This window comes from Osmerus mordax, chromosome 28 (genome assembly GCF_038355195.1).
Source record: "Osmerus mordax isolate fOsmMor3 chromosome 28, fOsmMor3.pri, whole genome shotgun sequence".
Classification (NCBI taxonomy): domain Eukaryota; kingdom Metazoa; phylum Chordata; class Actinopteri; order Osmeriformes; family Osmeridae; genus Osmerus; species Osmerus mordax.
Window position 1 is genome coordinate 7,293,719 of NC_090077.1, and position 20,274 is coordinate 7,313,992.

Consider the following 20,274-nt stretch of genomic DNA (forward strand, 5'->3'; position numbering starts at 1 on the left):
CTGAAAATATTCCCCCAAAAACTTGAATAAGCTTAAAATGTATTTCTGTAAAACTGGCTAATATAACGTTCAGAGTGATCATTGTGTCAGTAACAATGTCCCTGTCTGAAGACTAGCGGGTCATGTGACCGGCTGTCTGCTATTCCGCTGTGTGGGAATTGCAGGAGCTAACCAGTCAAAGGGCATACAAAATGACAGGCTGTTGATATCACAGCCTGGAAACATGTTAGCATGTTATCACCCTGGCCTTTGTCTATGGAGTTTCAGGTAGCTAGCCATCTCCCTGAAGGTAACAAACTACTAAACTGACTATAGGTAATTGTGCGTGGGTTTGTGACGTGATAACTGCATATAACTAGCACCGTGGGCTTGTGGGATGCCCGAACTACAGCAATATGGCGATTTCTTTTTTTTGCGCTATTTCTGCTAGAAGGCGCATAGGCGGATCACCGTAGCCTTTTCAATGCAGGAAAAACCCTGCTTAAGAGTATCATACCATAACAGTGTTGTAACATACAGTACAATGAATGACTACTGGTGGTTAAGTTCCCTACCTATGATCACTGAAAGTCTTTCCTCAAGGCCAGTATTGAATTATGGTGCAGCCTTATGTTTTGAATGTATAGAGAAGTGGTTGCATGCAAAAATGAATTATATAAGCAACGTATTGAGACGTTTTATTTTTTATTATTCAATGTTTAACATCTTCACATTCTATCAAATTCCAGGACCCTGGTGTCTTGACTTATCCTAGAAAGAGGTGTGCTTTATCACTTAGTATTTAAAAATTTTCAAGATCACACCGGGACAAGCTCATTTAACACTAGAAGCACCAAGCCATTTTTGGGTCTACAGCCATGAGTCTACAGACAGAAAAGTTGTTACTGACATGTAATGATCGCTAGATAGCGCTTGTTGCACAGAGCAGAGGCACTGTCTTAAAATGAATGTGTCTTCGGCAATCTGTCATTTATTTCCTTGTTGTTAGTCTTTGGTTATTTCATTGGAGCGTTTGTTGTCTAGCCCTTCAATCATTCAGAAAAAAATAATTTATTGGCTAAAGAATGTCAAACACGTTGTGGGTTAAGCTAGACTGCAGTTGGTCTAGTAGCCCGACATATTGTTTTATAGTTTTATATTTACATTTTATAGTCGGCTGACAAGATCGCGTTGTTGTCCCCAGTCAAAAACAAACACACGGACATCATAAACATTCAGTGGTCTAATTACATCCAGTTATACTGGAAAAACAATGAATGTTCTTAATTTATTGTCAGAACACAGTCCAAGTATTGCAATTTTTTTTGCAAATTGTTTGGAAATTCTAGGCTATAGACTTGATGTTAGCCTGTTGATGCTTAACCTATTCAATTTAACAACTTTTGGAATGACAAGACCCAGTGGATAATATGTCCAAAATAATATCATACTGTTTGAGTGTGTATTTGGGGTTTTATTGGGACTCCAGTTTCAAGTGTAGATGGTGGGTTACACAAGGGCAGTACCGCATGTAAAACGAGTTGCATTTGATAAATCAATATACTACATCTAGCCTGACAGATAATTTAGAATAGCCTATGTTTTGTTCCCTTTACATCTACGGACTAAATAGAATATATAGGCTAATCTTGGATAGCCTACTGCATTGTGCACAGGACTTCACGACAGTCAAACTCCACCAGCGATGAGCAGAAGCCTAATTATAAACTAACATAGGTTGTGCACCATTTCGTGTTGATGTAAACACACACAGCAAGCTGAGATCATCGCTTCTAGCTTAGAAGTTACAAACTAATAGGCTACACTTGTCATGTTTGCAATACTTGGACTGTGCCCTGTCAATAAATAAAGAACAATAACTGTTTTGCCAGGACAACTGGATCTATCAGACTCTTAAATGTTTATGAGACAATTTCAATAGCTCTTTATAGTCCTACTGATCGCAAACTATAGTTATAGTAAGTATCCACTAATTCGCCTACATACATTGTCAATTTTCATTGGTGATTTTATCGGCTAATGATTTGTTAGACCCATGTTAGAATACATGCACAAATGCTTTTATTAGTTATGTTTATCTGCTTTACAAAACATAGCTTATTTGCTATTTGGTCAGCAACAATACTCGGGTAGGTTGTTGCATTTAAACAATGCTCAATTGGTACTAAGGGGCCCAAAGTGTGCCAAGAAAATATCCCCCACACCATTACACCACCACCAGCAGTCTGAAACGTTTATACAAGGCAGGATGGATCTATGCTTTCATGTTGTTTACGCCAAATGCTGACCCTACCATCTGAATGTCGCAGCTGAAATCGAGACTCATCAGACCAGGCAACATTTTTCCAATCTTCTATTGTCCAATTTTGGTGAGCCTGTGCGAATTGTAGCCTCAGTTTCCTGTTCTTAGCTGACAGGAGTGGCCTTCTGCGGCTGTAGCCCATCTCCTTCAAGGTTCGACGTGTTGTGCGTTCAGAGATGCTATTCTGCATACCTTGGTTGTAGGCATGGGACGGTATCAGATTTTGACTGTATGATAACCTTCAGGAAAAAATACCACGGTATTGCGATTACAGCTCTAAAATAGTTTTGCAGAACAAGATACATTAGATTTTTAAGCAACATATACATTGTTTGAACAGCAGTAAACATGTCAAATTGAATAGTTCAATTCTTAGTTGTTGTTTTCTTTACAAAAGAACAATACATGATTATTGTTTTAATTGAACTAATACATACACAGACGGTGGAAGACCTTAAAGGGGTCATTCACTGCAAAACCGAGTTTACCTTGTCATAGTTGAATAACGACAGTTTGGTGGGTAAAATGGACACACAGTGAACCTCAAAGTCCAGATGGGTCCTACTATGTGGCCCCAAATCCAAAAGAGAGATGCTTATTAAGAATCTTGGAGGCTTAACCCCCTGTCTTAAACCAGAGGTGACGAGTCTCGGTGTAATCCTGGACTCAGATTTGAATTTCAACTCTCACATTAATAAAGTGACCAAAACAGCTTTCTTTCACCTGAGGAATATAGCAAAGGTACGACCATTCATAAACCAAAATGATGCAGAGAAGTTAATTCATGCTTTTATATCCAGCCGGCTGGACTACTGTAACGCACTTTTCACTGGTCTTCCCAAGAAAACCACTGAAAGACTACAGCTCATTCAAAATTCTGCAGCTAGATTATTAACCAAAACTAAAAGGAGAGAACACATTAGTCCTGTCCTAGCTACTTTACACTGGCTCCCTGTTACCTTCAGAATTGACTTTAAGGTCCTGTTCCTCACATACAAAGCTCTACACGGACAAGGACCTAGCTACATTGCTAACTCCTTTATAAACTACACACCAGCTAGAACACTGCGATCATCAAATGCAGGCCTATTAGAGGTCACCAGAAGCAGTCATAAGAAGATTGGTGATTCAGCCTTTGTCAATTACGCCCCAAAACTATGGAACAAATTACCCATAAATATTAGGGAAGCAAACACTAAAAGACAGCTTAAAACCTACCTTTTTACCGAAGCATTTAAGTAATTTTATCTCAAAAGGGTTTTCTTACTTTTAAAGTTGTTTTCTCTCTTGAACAGAAATCCTATTGGGATTTTTATTTTTGTTTGAATTGTTTATCACTTGTATTATTGTTTTTATTGATTTTATGTAAAGCACCTTGAGCTACAATTCTTGTATGAAATGTGCTATATAAATAAAGTCTTACTTACTTACTTACTTACTTACATTGACACCAGAGGTGGCACCACAGGTCCAAAAGTGGTGGGGCAAAACTTGGGAACCATCTGCACTGACTCGTTTTTTAATACAGTCTATGCTCGATAGCGTTAGCAGTAATGAGTTGTTGACAGGGGTGGTCGATGGTCTTTCCTGGGGCCGGGTTGGCTGTAGCTAGGAGATCACTGTGACTGACAGGTGCATTCACTTGTTGCAGTCAGCATTTGAAGTAGTGCGTTATAGTCAAGAGTAAACGGGCAGAAATTTGTATTTTATCAACTTGTTCAATTGCAAGAAGAAAAAATAAAAAAAATAATCTGTTGCAAAAGTTGTTTTCGTTTTTAATAGTAAATACATTAAATACAAAAATACTCTGCTGAGTCAAAAGTGGTGGGGCGGGGCCCTACCCATTTGAAAAGTAGTGGGACAAATTCATGTGCCGGCGGCTTTGATTGACACACCTTTCCCATGCAAATCTCACAATTTGAAACTGCTGCTGTAAAACGGTCGGGGGCTCCACGTTTTTGGCGCTGGTCTGTACCTTTGTCACGCCCCAAAATGCGCGCTGCTCTGTGTTCTTCCACGGAATTACAAAGAAGAACGTTTTTCAAGGATATTGAAAATGGACTACGGTCGTAAATGCAGTGTTCCAGGCTGTACAGGGAATGGTGACACTTTTCAGAGTCTTCCAGGGGAACCAAACACTCGACGGGCTGTGATGTTTGTGTATGAGAAGATCCCTGTGCAGTTCGACCCTCAATTACACATTTGCTTGAACCATTTCACCGAGGACAGTTTTGAAAACCTGGGAGAATGTAAAGCAGGATTTGCTATGAAGCTGTTGCTGAAAGGAGGTGCTGTAGTATGATTTAGTCGCTAACAGTTATTAGCAATACTAACGTATCCTGCCTGTATCTAGCATAGGTAGAATGTGTGATGATTTAGTTTATTGGCAATGGGGATAATGTTATTTCATGTTCCTGACTGTTTCATTCGAATAAATAACCTGTGTTGTCATGTAAATCTACAATTCAAGATGCATGTTTGTGCAGATCAATTTTTCAGCAAGATAGCTAGAGCTAACTGAAGCTGGTTGCTAAGCTGTGACGTTACCCACCGAAGTCGATCCCGCTTGCTTCGACAACAGAAGTGGAAACGACTAACGTTATCATTTTCAAATGATATCTAGTCAATCTGTTAAAGTGTTGTGTAGACACAATTGATTTATTTGTACGCATGGCTCGACAATAACGATCGCCCGGGGCCAGTAAAAAGTAACGTCGGGACAGTTAAACTAGCAACTCACTGTCCCGATCAGGCCACTGCAAAGCATTGATTGAAAAAAAAAGAAATCTCATTGTAAAACGTAACATCCTGCATGTTTTGCTATCTGCTAAATGCATAAATAACTTTGCAGCTCGTGGGGCGCACCGTTGGCCAATGAAAAGTTGAGTAGTGACGAGTGGTTGTCAAATTGTAATTCTCTAATCTCAATACATTTAACAACTGGCGCAAGACTGGCACGAGACACTGAAGTGAAGAAGGCAGCAATTGGAAAGCTACGAGCTCAAACGGAAGCGATTTTTTTATGGAACTAAGATGCACTGTCGTCTTATGTTCCCGTCTAAAGCAGACAAAAGTGGATCTTTTGTCACTGACCATTTTCAAAAACAATCCCTGACCAGCCATGCTAATATCAGACAGCACCTGGTTTGCGTGACAGCTAAGCGGGTAGTTGACAATCCATCTTCCGGGCCGTAGACCATGCTGGTCAGGAATTTAAATGCAGATGCCCATCGTGTTATTGCACGACTTATAACAACGGCATATCACGTAATTAAGACGGACCAGCCGTTCGCCTCGTCCCCCGAGCTATTGAACTGCAGCAGAAGAATGGTGTCGACTTGGGTACTCAGTATCATACTGATGAAATGCTATGGAAACTTTTACATTTACATTTTAGTCATTTAGCAGACGCTCTTATCCAGAGCGACTTACAGTAAGTACAGGGACATTCCCCTCGAGGCAAGTAGGGTGAAGTGCATTGCCCGAGGACACAACGTCATTAGGCACGGCCGGGAATCGAACTTGCAACCTTCAGATTACTAACCGCTCAGCCACCTGACTCCCTTATATATTAGCATTGAGGGACCAGAGGTTTCACAGTTTCAGCCAGACAGAGTTGTGCAGAGATGGCTGACAGCAGGGGAGAGAGCACGTCATGTTTGAGGTTAAAAGTAAATTGTTTTGCTGACTATTACCTATACATCATAAAAATTGTCAATTTGGCTAGTTCACTGGCTAGTTCACCCCTACGACACTAGCCTATCCTACTGTATATGAATGAATGATCTAACAAAACAATATTAAACTCGAAGGAGGAAATGTGGGCATTAGGTTAAACTGAAACAAGGAAAGCGCCGCTAGACACACGACACTCCAATTCTCCCACGCGTCCATCGTGTAGCCAGCTGCGAACGTCCCGTCCGGACAGTTGGGTTCCCTGCACCCGAGCTTCTCTTTGAGAAGATGGTGTCAAAAGCATTGAGAGACCAGCTAATTAATTCCATGCTTCTAGTTTCGGAGAGTGATGATGAGAGAGTATCTTGAGACAAGACACAAGACACAGCCAAGCAGGGAAGGTCAGGGAGGAGAGGGGAGAAAAATGCGACCGCCTTCGTCGAGAGCCAAAGAAAGGCCAGAACTCATTGTCTGTGAACATAGTTTGCCATGCCATCCACAAATGCAGTTTAAAGCTCTATCATGCAAAGAAGAACCCTCATGTGAACATTATCCAGAAATACTGCCATCTTCTCTGGGCTAAAGCTCACTTAATGGACATATAAACAATAAAATGGACTGAGGCAAAGTGGGAAAACTCTTCTGTGGTCAGACAAATTTAAATTCTTTTTGAAAACCTTGGACGCCGCGTCCTCCGGACTAAAGAAGAGAGGGACCAACCGGCTTGTTATCAGCGCTCAGTTCAAAAGCCTGCATTTCTGATGGTATGGGGGTGCATTAGTGCCAGTAGAATGGTCAACGTGCACATCTGGAAGGGAACCATCAATGCTGAAAGGTATATACAGGTTTTAGAGCAACATTTGCTTGCATCCAGGCCACATCTTTTTCAGGGAAGGCCTTGCATATTTCAGGAGACAATATTAAACCACACCCTGCATCTGTTACAACTGCATGGCTTTGTTGTAGAAGAGTCCGGGTGCTAAACTGGCCTGCCTGCAGTCCAGACCTTTTACCAGTTTAAAACATTTGGTGGATCATGAAACGAAAAATATGACAAAGAAGACCCAGGACCGTTGAGCAGCAAGAATCCTTTATCGGACACAAAAGGGACAACATTCTTCTCCCATAACTCCAGCAACTGGTCTCCTCAGTTCCCAGACAGATATAGACTGTTGTTAAAAGAATAGCTTACTCGTAGTGCTTTGAAAAGGTTGTTTGGGGTGCCATAACTTATCATGGAAGAGAATTTCAAATCATGCCTAGCATCAGTGGCGATGTGTCCTGGCTTAGGTTACTGAAATGAATTTGCGCAACAGGCAAGGGATCCACCTGAACAATAAATATACTTCATTAGAGCTGACTCGGTTGTGAATCTGACACTACCATGCGTAGACTACAAGTAGCTAACCACTGTAGTAAACCTCTCTGTGGTTTACACAGTCTCGCTAAACAGATGATCGGAGTGTTGTGATGGCTCAGATAAACACTCATTGCTATGTTTTACAACCAGAGGATTGACCAGAAGACCCTTCTCTCAGAATATTTAATTGAATTATGCCAATGCCTCTGACTGGTTTTGAACCTACAACCCTTAATTTACCAGCACAACATCTCATCCAATTGAGCCATTCCCAGATCTGGATAATATATATCCAGAAGGGGTGTAACGGTACACTGAAGTCACGTTTCGGTTCATACCGCGGTTCAGACATCTCTGTACGAGGTTCCTCTACGAGTGAATATAACATGTAAATACCGATTGCGTCAGTAATTTTTTTTGGCCCTATTTGTATGTGTATCTAATGGCTGGTTAAGCACTGTAGGGAGGATTAGTTGGACAGTTTTTTTTTAAATCTTGTTCCAGTGATTGGCACACCTGGGTGATGGCGTCGGATATTTGTAGTCATTTAGCACACTCCAGATGCGTTATATGTGTTAGCATGTTAGCTGTATTTCCACTCAAATACCCCACAACCACGTGCGGTGATGTCAGTAAGAGGCACTGAGTTATGAAAGCCAGATTACCTAATTACCAAATTTTGGGATTATAATTGAGATTGGAGAAATTCCTCAACTCCGTGATATCGGCAGACACCGCTGCTGTCCTTTTGACTTGAATTTTGCGGGGATTACGCTTACAATGTAGCTGGTGTAATGACGTTAGTTGCGCAAATGTCCAGTAATATCTCGATTTTAATTGGTCCTTGTTTGATACGTAACGTAGGTGATTACTGGCATAACATATTGATGTGCAAAGGCACAGCAGAGTTGTGCTTTTCAACGTACATGTTGAAGAGTATAGGATCGAAGTGCGCAAGTGAGTTTTTCGCTTGTCGTCCACAGTGAACGGACAGTAAAAGCAATGCTTATTTAAAAATTTTTAATTATTTGATTATACGTAACTGCTACATTTGTCATCGTAACGTCTAAACAATTGGAATAACACACATTGCATATATAAAGCACAAGAATAAACAGTAAAAATACAAGTTTATTAAATAAAAGGATTTAATAAACAGTTTTACGTTACAATTTTGGCTGGGTAGGCAGTGCCTACCTTGCCTACCCAGACTGCACGTCACTGCCCACAACTGCTGAACAACGCCGACACACAGTACTTGTCTTATCCACCACTCTCTCGCCTGTACTACTGTAACTGAATGGGAAACCAAAGTTTTCCCAAACTTGCAATCTTAAAAAGGCCGGGGGGTCCTCTATCTCTCGTGGGTCGCCACCACTCGCCATACTCGTCCTTAGTGCTGCTAGCTAGCCTATCTCTGACTCACGGCGGCGCAAATCAGAGCTTCAGAGCTACAGATTAGATGTCCCTAAAGAACACGAGTATCTAACAGTAGTTCCGCATTACATTAATTAATTTGCACGCAAGTTTTATTTATTTTCATACCGTGTATTCTCCGTGTAATTTCATGCACCGCACCGTAACGCCCGTACCGTACGGTTTGGTACAGATACATGTACCGTTCCACCCCTAATATCCAGTAACTGGATAATAAAATAAGACGTTTCTCCCATGGCAAGCATTGTCGGATTTGGTCCAAGCTCAAACGGCTGTAATTCAGTCATTTTCTGTTGGTTGGCTGTGGCATGTCTGCTGTAAAATGACGTATTGACAATAACATTACTTTGTGTGTGTTTGTGTGCATGCATAGTCCTCAGGGGCTCTGGAGCAAGAGATCCGTGAGAGGGCTACTGTTCTCCAGACAGAGTTTGAGAACGTTGTCCATGCCAACGAAGAAAATGTCCAACTGGCAAAGAAAGGTCTCGGTCTCTCTCACTTACTCTTTCTTTCAGTATAACAGCTGTGAAAACACAAAGGCCCTTTTAAAAAATGTAGTATTCATATTTTATTTAAGCTGATTTTGTGTTATTCCTCCTTTCCAGCAACAGAATACCTATTCTGCAACAGTTTTACTTATTAAAAGATCAATCATGACATGCAAATAATAACTTGTAACTGATTGTCAAGAGTCGTGGTGCCCAACTATGTGGAACCACTACCCTTGGTGTGGCGCTGCTCTCAAAGTTATTTTAATTAAATTTAGTTAATTTAGTTTCTTGTATCCCTTCAGCCTTGCAGTCCTTTGTGCGAGCATACACTGCCTATCCTTCCAGTGTGAAGCACATCTTCCACATACGCACCCTCCATCTGGGCCACGCTGCGAAGAGCTTTGGCCTGCGAGATGCACCCCAAGGCCTGACACAGGAGGGTTCAGCTGACCTTGCCAAAGGCTCTGGGAAGGCTAAGAACCAAGCGAAAAGACATGACAAAAACCAGAGGTGAGCATTCAGAGAGCATTCAATCGGAAATGCAATACCACCTACATCCACTGGGGCTGTTGCCTCAAGCCGAGGGGTGGGGGTCTGTGTGTGATACATCTGTTTTCAATCGTTAAAATAAACATTCCTCACAAATAAATGTTTGTATTAGGATTTATTATGACATTAGATTACAAGTAAACAATTATTTGGTGAAATTATCATTACCTGTGGTTTTAAACCAGTGTAGCTCACTGCACCGCTGTACGCAAGACTGTGACTGGTAAGAAAAACAATTCCACCGCTGTTCAACATAAACTTTAGGAAGCCAAACGGCGACAGAACATTTTCGGCACTCCCCTTAAATCAAGTCCAAGATTAGTTTTTCAATTGGTGAAACTATGACTACTAACCTGAACTTCAATGCCACAGCCTACTCTTTGTCAATCTGTTCACGAAGGTCTCCCCTACAGGGCTGTGAAAACGGCTAACATTTATCAGTTGGGATTTATGTCCGACGAGTGCTAGTTAGCTAGCACGGGCATTTCTCTCCCGTCTGCAGCACAAAAAAAATATGGACAGATGAGGGAAACTTTTCTTTCTTTGCCTCGTTTTCGCTAATTTATTCCGATCAACCTCATAATCCGTTTCCATATAATTGAAACGTAGGGTTATATCTCTCTATAAGTCTGGCATATTCAAACAATCCCCTCTGAAGTTTGGCTAGCAACAGCAGCAGTGACTGACCTCAGTGACAGGTGGGGGGAGGTGCACAAAGGGCACACTTATTAGTTGTAGGGCTATCAATCTTATCAATCTATATTTTTATTTATTATTATTGGGTGTGCTTGCCTTTGACGAGCACAACCATTGTTCTCTCTCGTATATATTTATTATTATTATTATTTTCCCACCCCTAAAGATCCCTCAATATTTGGACTACATAGACAACGTCTAATGTAGTGTAATTTAAATGTAAATGTAATGTCGGTGTCAAAATGTTCGTCTTGGTCCCGATTGCTTTGCTTGTATTTTTTTGTTCCGTTGCACGGTTTGAGCTTACAACGTTTTTGTGGCAAAAAGTGCCTTGTGTGGACCAAGAGACCTCAGTGCTAGCCTAAAGTCACAACGACGCATAGATACAACGTTCTAGTAACACAGACAGCGATATCAGTGAGCCCTCAGCATTAGTACCCTAGCTAAGGCCGAATCCTAATACTCTGTCTTACCCTTACCCCTAGCCCTTAGTTTTGAGCGTTCCCGTGAGAGTAAGTGGTGTCCCAATACTCTTTTTTATTGAGGGCTAGGGCTAAGATGAAGGGGTATACACCCCTTAAAACCAAGTGAGCTTGGGAGCTTACTTGAAACCAAGGGGTATGTTAATACTGCGCTACATGCAACAATGGCGGACAGATCATCCAGAGTCCCATAAATTTAATATTTTTGGCTTAAATAATTTATAAAAAAATTGACAGTCTTATTTTGTGCTCTACACAGTCCTGTACATATGTATTTCTAACCATGTTCTTAATTGAAACGTTTTTCAAAATTGCTAGTTTGCTACGCTAACGTTACATTGCTGATTTGCACAACAGTCCTGCATTTCTCTGATTAGCCTTGAATGGACTCCATGCATGTCTACAGTTTTAATTAAACTCCATTAGCAGCGAATTTCAAACAAATTTAGTTTGACATCAGTGCATAACACTACTTGCTTTGGAGACATCGATATACGTAACCGTAACCAAGTGGTGTATCATTTCATAGGGCTATGTAGCCCTATACCCATCAGTTTCGAGATACAAGGGCTAGGGGTAAGGGGTATTGGGATTCGGCCTAAAAGTCTAGGAAAGTTGAGGCTACTTTTCGCTAGGCACCTACAAACACGTCTTCTGTCACCTGCTAGACAAGTGGATTCCCCTCCTTTCTTTTGGTGAGCAGTCTCACGAGCCCTACTTACCTGGCGTCATGGATCCGACCAGCTAAATAGTTATTGTCAATTTTTGACATGATGGCATTTACATCCCAATTGCTCCAATCTTCTGAAACTTGGTGTACATGCCTCATTGAGGAACAAAAAAGCCTCAAGGACCCATAACGTCCACCATGATGGATTTTCCTGTACAGTGACAATTTGGGAAAACTTTCAAAATTCTTCTTGAACTAAAGGTCCAATTGACTTGAAATTTGGTACAGATGTGTAGAATTGATGTCTTTAGAAAATGCTACTTGGGAAAAATGAATCAAATACAACATGGCTGAAAGGGGTGTATTTATGTAAATGTCCACATTGCCTCAATATATTTGTGTCACTAAAAGGTCTGGGAATGGCTCAATTGGATTTGATGCTGTGCTGGTAAGTGAATGGTCGTAGGTTCAAAACCAGTCAGAGGCATAGGTTTTTAAGTTTATTATGACAGAAATAACTGTTTCTAGTCTTCTGGTCAATCCTCCGGTTGTAAAACATAGAAAGCCACTGCAAAACAAGCCAGGTCCACCACAGCAGTGTTACGGCCCTTGGACATAACACGGTGTGGTTGGTGGTGAGCCAACAGACATACACGATACGACCAGTGCTTAATTTGTAAAGTGGGAGGTCCCGGAGCGCAGAGGGGGATCTGGCGACTCAAAACGGGGGTTGGAGCAGCTAAGGTTTAACGTTTGAATACAGTGGTGGCTGTGTGTTTTTCTGTGACTGTGTGTGTTATGTGAGCCGATGACTTCCTTTTGGTTAGATGTACAGTACCAGTCAAAAGTTTGGACACATTTTCCCTTGAAGATGTCCAATTATGACTGGTACTGTAGATATTTTCAAAGCCTGTAGTTGAGCGGTGTATGGGATACAGGCTATAAAGGGTTAGTCAGGGTTAGGGTTAGGGTGGGAGAGGGAGTCAGGTGGCTGAGCGGTGAGGGAATCGGGCTAGTAATCCGAAGGTTGCCAGTTCGATTCCCGGTCATGCCAACTGACGTTGTGTCCTTGGGCAAGGCACTTCACCCTACTTGCCTCGGGGGAATGTCCCTGTACTTACTGTAAGTCGCTCTGGATAAGAGCGTCTGCTAAATGACTAAATGTAAATGTATAAAGGTGGTCCTCCTCTGTTGGCAACAACGCTACAATATTATTTTGATCGATATTGTGAAATTGCATTGGACAGTGTATTTCCATTTACGTTAGTCACTCAGTACACGTCAAAGAACTTTCATAACATGCAGGTGCCTGTAGTTCAGTTGTCTAGAGCGTATAGCATCTGTCATCCAGGGGGTAATGGTTAAAATCTTGCAGAGAATTATCTTTTTTGTTTCCTTTGTCGACACAAGTGTAACCATCTATTAGGTATTTATATATTATTCAATTTTGAGGAGGAATCCGCCATTGCTGCTTGTAGCTATATTTAAAATATAAACTATGCTTTGTGTGGTGATTGTTATGGTTAACTCTCACAATGCACGCTTTGTGATGTGCCAGGGCTCCAGACTGCGACCAAATGGTCGCATTTTGCGACTGAGAACCAAGGTTGAGAACCACTGATTTAGATCATGTGCAACCAACTACTCGTACATGTGCAACCTGCAAATTTGACCTTTTCTTTGGGTTTTTTCATGTTCAAAAACGAGTAGAGCGAGTCTGCGAGATTTGACCAGTGTTTTAGGGTCTGTGAGTGACTGACTAGTCAACTGCGTGGGTAATGTAATTTACTACAGACGTGTGTCTCGCAAACGGAGTGATTGACAGCTACTATTAACCACTCAAAAATCTGCATTAAAGTTAAGAATCTAAAGATGAAGAATTCCAATACGAGTGTGCTTTTTATTTGTTGAACATGTTGAACAAAGAAATTGGTAATTTTATATAAACAATTTATTCATTGAATTTACAGAACATATGACATATCGTGATATACTGTTATCGGGATATGAAAGGATCTATATCAGGATATGAGATTTTGGTCATATTGCACAGCCCTACTGTGAACAAAAATAAAACGGCATGTTATACAGGTCAGGTGGCTGAGCGGTTAGGGAATCGGGCTAGTAATCTGAAGGTTGCCAGTTCGATTCCCGGCCGTGCAAAATGACGTTGTGTCCTTGGGCAAGGCACTTCACCCTACTTGCCTCAGGGGGAATGTCCCTGTACTTACTGTAAGTCGCTCTGGATAAGAGCGTCTGCTAAATGTAAAAACAAAAAACAAAAACATTATAGATTACTTGTTACCAAAACATTTACCAGTAATAGTTAAAATGGGAATGTAGTGATGGACCAATATGGAAATTGTGTCCGGTACCAATAAATCCTGAGTCTGATTACTAAAACAAAAGGCAGACAAATACAGTGGAAAACTGCTTTTATTTTAAAACCTTAACTGCATAAAACATCTTTCTTTTACCAAAATGAACCGATTTCCAATTAATTATACATTCATATGGCCAACTTTCTTTTATATAAATAAAATCAATTGCTTGAAAGAAATAAGTTGACCAAATTTATTGACCAAATTTTCTTATCGGACCGATAACAACAACACAAAAAATTAACGTTTATCGTCAAACTGATATGGCCGGCGATATATTGTGCATCCCTAGAAAAATTGTGACACACAATTCTGATGTGTAATGCATAGACATATATACATGTCTATGGTGTAATTAAGCAATAAGGTACTCGAGGCAGTACTTTATCGCCAATAAAGTAGGTGTTCAAGGGTGTTGTTAGGCCTGACGTGCAGCGGAGGGCCGGCAAACCCCCCCCAAAAAAAGCAATAAGTACCTTATTGCTTTTATAATACGTTTGCCAGCGAAATTATAAATAGTAAGCTGCCTTTCAGCACAAAATAGTTATAGACAACATTGTGTATCGCATTTCAGTAGCCGAGAGAAAATAGACTTCAATGGGGCTGCTTTGAACAGTTTTTTTCAGTGCTTCGAAACTATACGGTCATTGGATAAATACTGCGATTATGTCCCGCCCTGGACGCTCAGCGTCTCTGGGGGTGAATGGAGGAGTGGGCTGGCCTGGACGCTGGGCTTCCGCGTGATGATTGGAGGGTCTGTCGAAAGACTGCATCTCCTTTTGATTGACAGTGATTTTGTACTATAAAAAGTCACCGAAGCTATTCAAACTCAGTTTCCCCTAACATTTCAAAATATTAATGGTCAAATATTTACGATTGTGTTAACATTTTAAATGCGTTAGAACACGTTCATATCGAAGACGAGTTTGTTCAGAATCAGCTACATATATTAGCAGGTCGACTGACTGATTTCCTTCTCATACATTCCCGTAGCGTCACAGTGCATTTCCCTGTTGAAGCTCAGCTTCCAAGGACTTCAATGGGGCTGCGTTGAACAGTTTTTTTCAGTGCTTCGAAACTATACAGTCATTGGATAAATGCTGCGATCATGTCCCGCCCTGGACGCTCAGCATCTCTGGGGGTGAATGGAGGAGTGGGCTGGCCTGGACACTGGGCTTCCGCGTGATGATTGGAGGGTCTGTCGAAAGACTGCATCTCCTTTTGATTGACAGCGATTTTGTACTATAAAAAGTCGCCGAAGCTATTCAAGCTCAGTCCCATCACGGATTTTGCAACTGTAGTTGAAAGACAAACGGCTGCAACCTATTTCTTGGTATTTGCTTGGCGAAATTGCTAGCCAATTTTCATCATACATTTCATACAATTATGCATCACATTCCTTGTTTCAGTTGAATCTAATTCCCATATTTCCTACGGGTTTAAATATTTTTTGGTTAGATCGTTCGTTCATTCATTCATACAGTAGGTTAGGCTAGTGTCGTAAGGGTGAACTAGCCAGTGAACTGAAAATGTATATGATGTAGGCCGAAAATGAGCTTCCCCTGTTTGAAAGACCAGCAGCCGCCACTGCTGTGGTTTCAAACCAGTGTAGCTCACTGCAACGCTGTAGCCTACGCGAGACACGCTACAAAAACATCTCTACAGCTGTTTAGAAGTCAAACGGCGACAGAATATGGTCGAGTCAGGTGGCTGAGCGGTTAGGGAATCGGGCTAGTAATCTGAAGGTTGTCAGTTAAATTCCCGGCCGTGTCAAATTACGTTGTGTCCTTGGGCAAGGCACTTCACCTTACTTGCCTCGGGGGGAATGTCCCTGTACTTACTGTAAGTCGCTCTGGATAAGAGCGTCTGCTAAATGTAAATGTCTAAATGTAAATGAGTTCGGTAAAGTTGGCATGACATTCACAGATTCAAACTTCTGGGATCAATTACTCTATAGCGAAATGTTATTAAATCACAAATAACGCATATTTCGTACTGTAGTAAGGTAAACAACGAGCTACAAAGTCATTTTCATCAAAACAAGCCGTCCTGCAACCTGAAGAAATAACATTGGTCTCTACGAGCAGCCGGCAGTAAGACGAGCGTTTAGGGACCGTTTAGGGAAATATTTTTTAATTTAATGTTTAAATAAGGTAGTATTTCCAAACGAACCTCAATTATAACTTGTCTCCTGGTGGTTGTACTACAGCACTTTTCAAAAATAAGCATAATCCTAATTTTGATGAATATTTTTTTCAAAAAACTTTGAATAGTTTAATAACTAAATACAGTTGTGTCTTTACACTTTCCTCACACATCAATAGTCTTATGTTGGTTGTACTACACTACTTACTTTTCAAAAATAAGAATAATCCTATTTTTGGGGAATAATTTTTGCCAAAAACGTTTAATAGTTTAATCATTAAATACAGTTATGTCTTTAAACTTTCCTCACACATCAATAGTCTTATGTTGGTTGTACTACACTACTTACTTTTCAAAAATAAGCATAATCCTCATTTTGGGGAATATTTTTTGCCAAAAACGTTTAATAGTTTAATCATTAAATACAGTTGTGTCTTTAAACTTCTCACACGTCAATAGTCTTATGTTGGTTGTACTACAGCACTTACTTTTCCAAAATAAGCATAATCATAATTTATGGGAATATATTTTGCACAAAACGTTTAATAGTTTAATCATGAAATAGAGTTGTGTCTTTAAACTTTCCTCACACATAATTAGTCTTCTGATGGTTGTACTACAGCACTTAGTTTTCAAAAATAGGCATAATCATAATTTATGGGAATATTTTTTGCCAAAAACGTTTAATATTTTCATATATAAATACAGTTGTGCCTCTAAACTTGCATCACACATAACTCGTCTTCTGCTGGTTGTACTACAGCACTTACCTTTCAAAAATAAGCATAATTTTAGGGAATATTTATTGATAAAAACATGTAATACTTACAAAGAGTCATGTCTCCAAAACTAATCCACACATAATTAGTCTCGATCAGCAAGGTCTTCTTCAAGCAGATGAAAACATTGCCTTGTAATGAGAAACAAACTATTTCATTGGTGTCAAATAGCAATAGTTTATGCCCTGAAGTTTAGTATTATTTGTCTGTGCAGTGTGTTTTTGCCTGGATGTGCACACACTGAAAGTTCAAGTTCAAGTCTTTTATTGTCAGATGCACAGAACAACACAGGGTCAGACTGGGCACTGACATTTGTAGGACAAGACAACGCAAAGCAACCTGGCATAACATACACTATACTAAACCTCTAAATACACATAACACACATAATAACCTTTACTAACCTTAAAAATCTATACTAACCTAAGACAAGTTAAGTACAATAGTGCAATGTTGCTGATAGTGCAACCAGTAGCTGAAAGTGACAGTGTGTAAAGTGACTAGTGAGAAGTGTATCAGTGTCCATATCAATGTCTATTCAGAAGCCTGATGGCCCTTGGAAAGAAACAGTTGTCCAGTCTGCGTGTGCGAGACCAAATGCTTCGGTATCGCCTGCCAGAAGGCAACGGGGTAAAAAGACTGAAGGATGAGTGGTAACAGTCTCTTAGAGTCCTGCCAGCTTTTTTGAGGCATCGTGTGTGGTACGTGTCCTGTAGGGCTGGGAGCTTCCTACCGATGATGAACTCAGCAGACCGTACAGCCCTATGATCTCCTACCGAAGGAACCCTAAATATATATGAGAGAACAATGGTTTTATTGGGTGTGCTCGCCAAAGGCAAGCACACCCAATAATGCATGGTGCAGGGTTGCCGATGTTGTCAGTGTCCCTGGTGTGTTGTTTATACATTCATAAATTCAGTCTCGTCACATTAAGTGACTTTGTTCTGTGCCACTGCTAGCTCGCTAGCCCAGCCGACACACAACTGGTTGTGTGACCGGTGGCGTAACGTACTGTAATCTTGCCAAAAGAAATATTGATTTTACTCAGAACCATTATATAGTATATAAAATCATGCTACATCTAGCCAGCGGATCATTTCTTGCATCGTGTGTAAAAGTGGTATTTTGATCAAGATTGCATCAATATCGCTCTGGATAAGAGTGTCTGCTAAATGACTAAATGTAATATTACACGCACCGTAAGGATAATCTAAATGACTGTAACAGTAACACTTTCTCTCCTTTTTTTCCCTTAGGAATCAAAAACTTAGTGCTAAAGAGCGAATGTCGACTCTCCTGTGCTCAGAATTCTCCAGTGGAATTTAGGAAGACTCAAAAACAAAGAAGCAGCTGCAGCATACATTAGGCGAGCATGGTACAGAAGAAAAAAAGGGAGGAGGAAGAATTTAAAGAGAAGATCATAGGGGAGTCTGATTGGCCTAAAGTGGCTAACTTTCCCCAACACCAGCAACCAGCTTGCAGGCACACTTCTCCCACTTTAAAACCACCTTGTGGCTCCTTGACCTGTCTTCCTTTTCCATGGCTCCTACACCCTTAACCCCTGATTTTAGTTGTTTTGTACTGTACAACCAAAGCAGGTACTTGACCTTACAGATGTCTTTCTGTAATATGTTTGTCATCGGAAGTTGAGGTGGCCTCAGGTGCATACAGGACCAATGAGTTGCAATTAAACTATAGTCTACCATATTTACTTTGGTCCGTTTGTCGTTTTTCCGCTATTTGTATGTTCGGACTCCCATTTTCCTGATAGTTATTGTTGTCCAGATGTTACCTTGGTTTCGAAAAGCTTGTAGCAGATACTTTTATCCAAAGCGACATACAGAGGGGATTTGCAGGGAATCCCCTCTGTATGTCATGATGATTGTGACAGGGAATCTGCAGACATAAAATAATTGTAAAATAAATAATTTATATTATATATATTTGCTAGATTTAAGTTGTCTTTTTTTAGCATCCCAAGACACATGGCTGGTTTTAATACGTACTGCAGCTGCCCTTTCAATGTAAGTACTGTCGCACACAGTGCATACAATTGACATACTACGTCATTATAATATTGCCCCTTGAACTTTGATCCTCTTTCTCATAAATCTGTGACAGTTTGCAGTGCAAAATGTGTAGATTGCTGAAAAAAAACTGTTAGTGCAAAAGAAAAATCCTTGGAGGTATAAAAAAAAAAAAATGCTGTTTGTAATGTACAGGTGCATCTCAATAAATTAGAATATCATCAAAGTTGATTTATTTCAGTGATTCGATTCAAAAAGTGAAACTCCTATATTATATAGATTCATTACACACAGACTGATATCTTTCAAGTGTTTTAGTCTTTTAATGTTGATGATTATAACTGACAGCTAATGAAAACCCCAAATTCAATATCTCAGAAAATTTGAATATTAAGACCAATAAAAAAAAGTATTTTTAACACAAATGTTGGACTACTAAAAAGTATGAACATGTACAACACTCAATACTTGGCCGGGGCTCCTTTTGCATGAATTACTGCAGCAATGCGGCAGGGCATGGAGGCGATCAGTCTGTGGCACTGCTGAGGTGTTATGGAAGCCCAGGTTGCTCTGATAGCGGCCTTCAGCTCTTCTGCGTTGTTGGGTCTGGTGTCTTGCATCTTCCTCTTCACAATACCTCTATGGGGTTTAGGTCATGCGAGTTTGCTGGCCAATCGAGCACAGGGATACCATGGTCCTTAAACCAGGTACTGGTACCTTTGGCAGTATGTGCAGGTGCCAAGTCCTGCTGGAAAATGAAATCTGCATCTCCATAAAGCTGGTCAGCAGGGGGAAGCATGAAGTGCTTTAAAACTTCCTGGTAGATGGCTGCGCTGACCTTGGACCTGAGAAAACACAGCGGACCAACACCGTGGAAACTTTACACTGGACCTCAAGCAACTTGGATTCTGTGCCTCTCCTCTCTCCCTCCAGACTCTGGGACCTTGATTTCCAAATGAAATGCAAAACGTATTCTCATCTGAGAAGAGAATTTTGGACCACTGAGCAGTAGTCCAGTCCTTGTTGTCCTTAGCCCAGGTAAGACGCCTCTGACGTTGTCTGTAGTTCAAGAGTGGCTTGACACAAGGAATGCAACAGTTAAAGCCCATGTCCTGGATACGTCTGTGCGTGGTGGCTCTTGAAGCACGGACTCCAGCTGCAGTCCACTCCTTGTGAATCTCCCCCAAATTCTTGAATGGTCTTCGTTTCACAATCCTCTCAAGGCTGCGGTTATCCCAGTTGCTTGTGCACCATTTTCTACCACATTTTTTCCTTCCATT

At 40.8% G+C, this 20,274-nt stretch overlaps 2 protein-coding genes across 2 annotated transcripts in view; both read left to right on the plus strand.

Moving 5' to 3' along the window:
- The window catches only part of ddx31 (DEAD (Asp-Glu-Ala-Asp) box polypeptide 31), a 62,712-nt gene extending 44,038 nt beyond the window's left edge, over positions 1 to 18,674 (plus strand). The window contains exons 19-21 of the mRNA XM_067231303.1: positions 9,148 to 9,256; positions 9,568 to 9,775; positions 18,224 to 18,674. Of these exons, the coding sequence (XP_067087404.1) occupies positions 9,148 to 9,256; positions 9,568 to 9,775; positions 18,224 to 18,293 (387 nt within the window). The 3' untranslated portion in view covers positions 18,294 to 18,674. The remainder of the gene's footprint in view (positions 1 to 9,147; positions 9,257 to 9,567; positions 9,776 to 18,223) is intronic.
- LOC136937794 (uncharacterized) lies at positions 2,963 to 7,054 on the plus strand (the record flags this gene model as incomplete). The annotated part of the gene is made up of 2 exons (XM_067230915.1): positions 2,963 to 3,532; positions 6,944 to 7,054. Coding segments are annotated over 2 exons (681 nt in total), but the record flags the coding sequence as incomplete, so codon positions are not given.
- Positions 18,675 to 20,274: the final 1,600 nt, after the last annotated feature.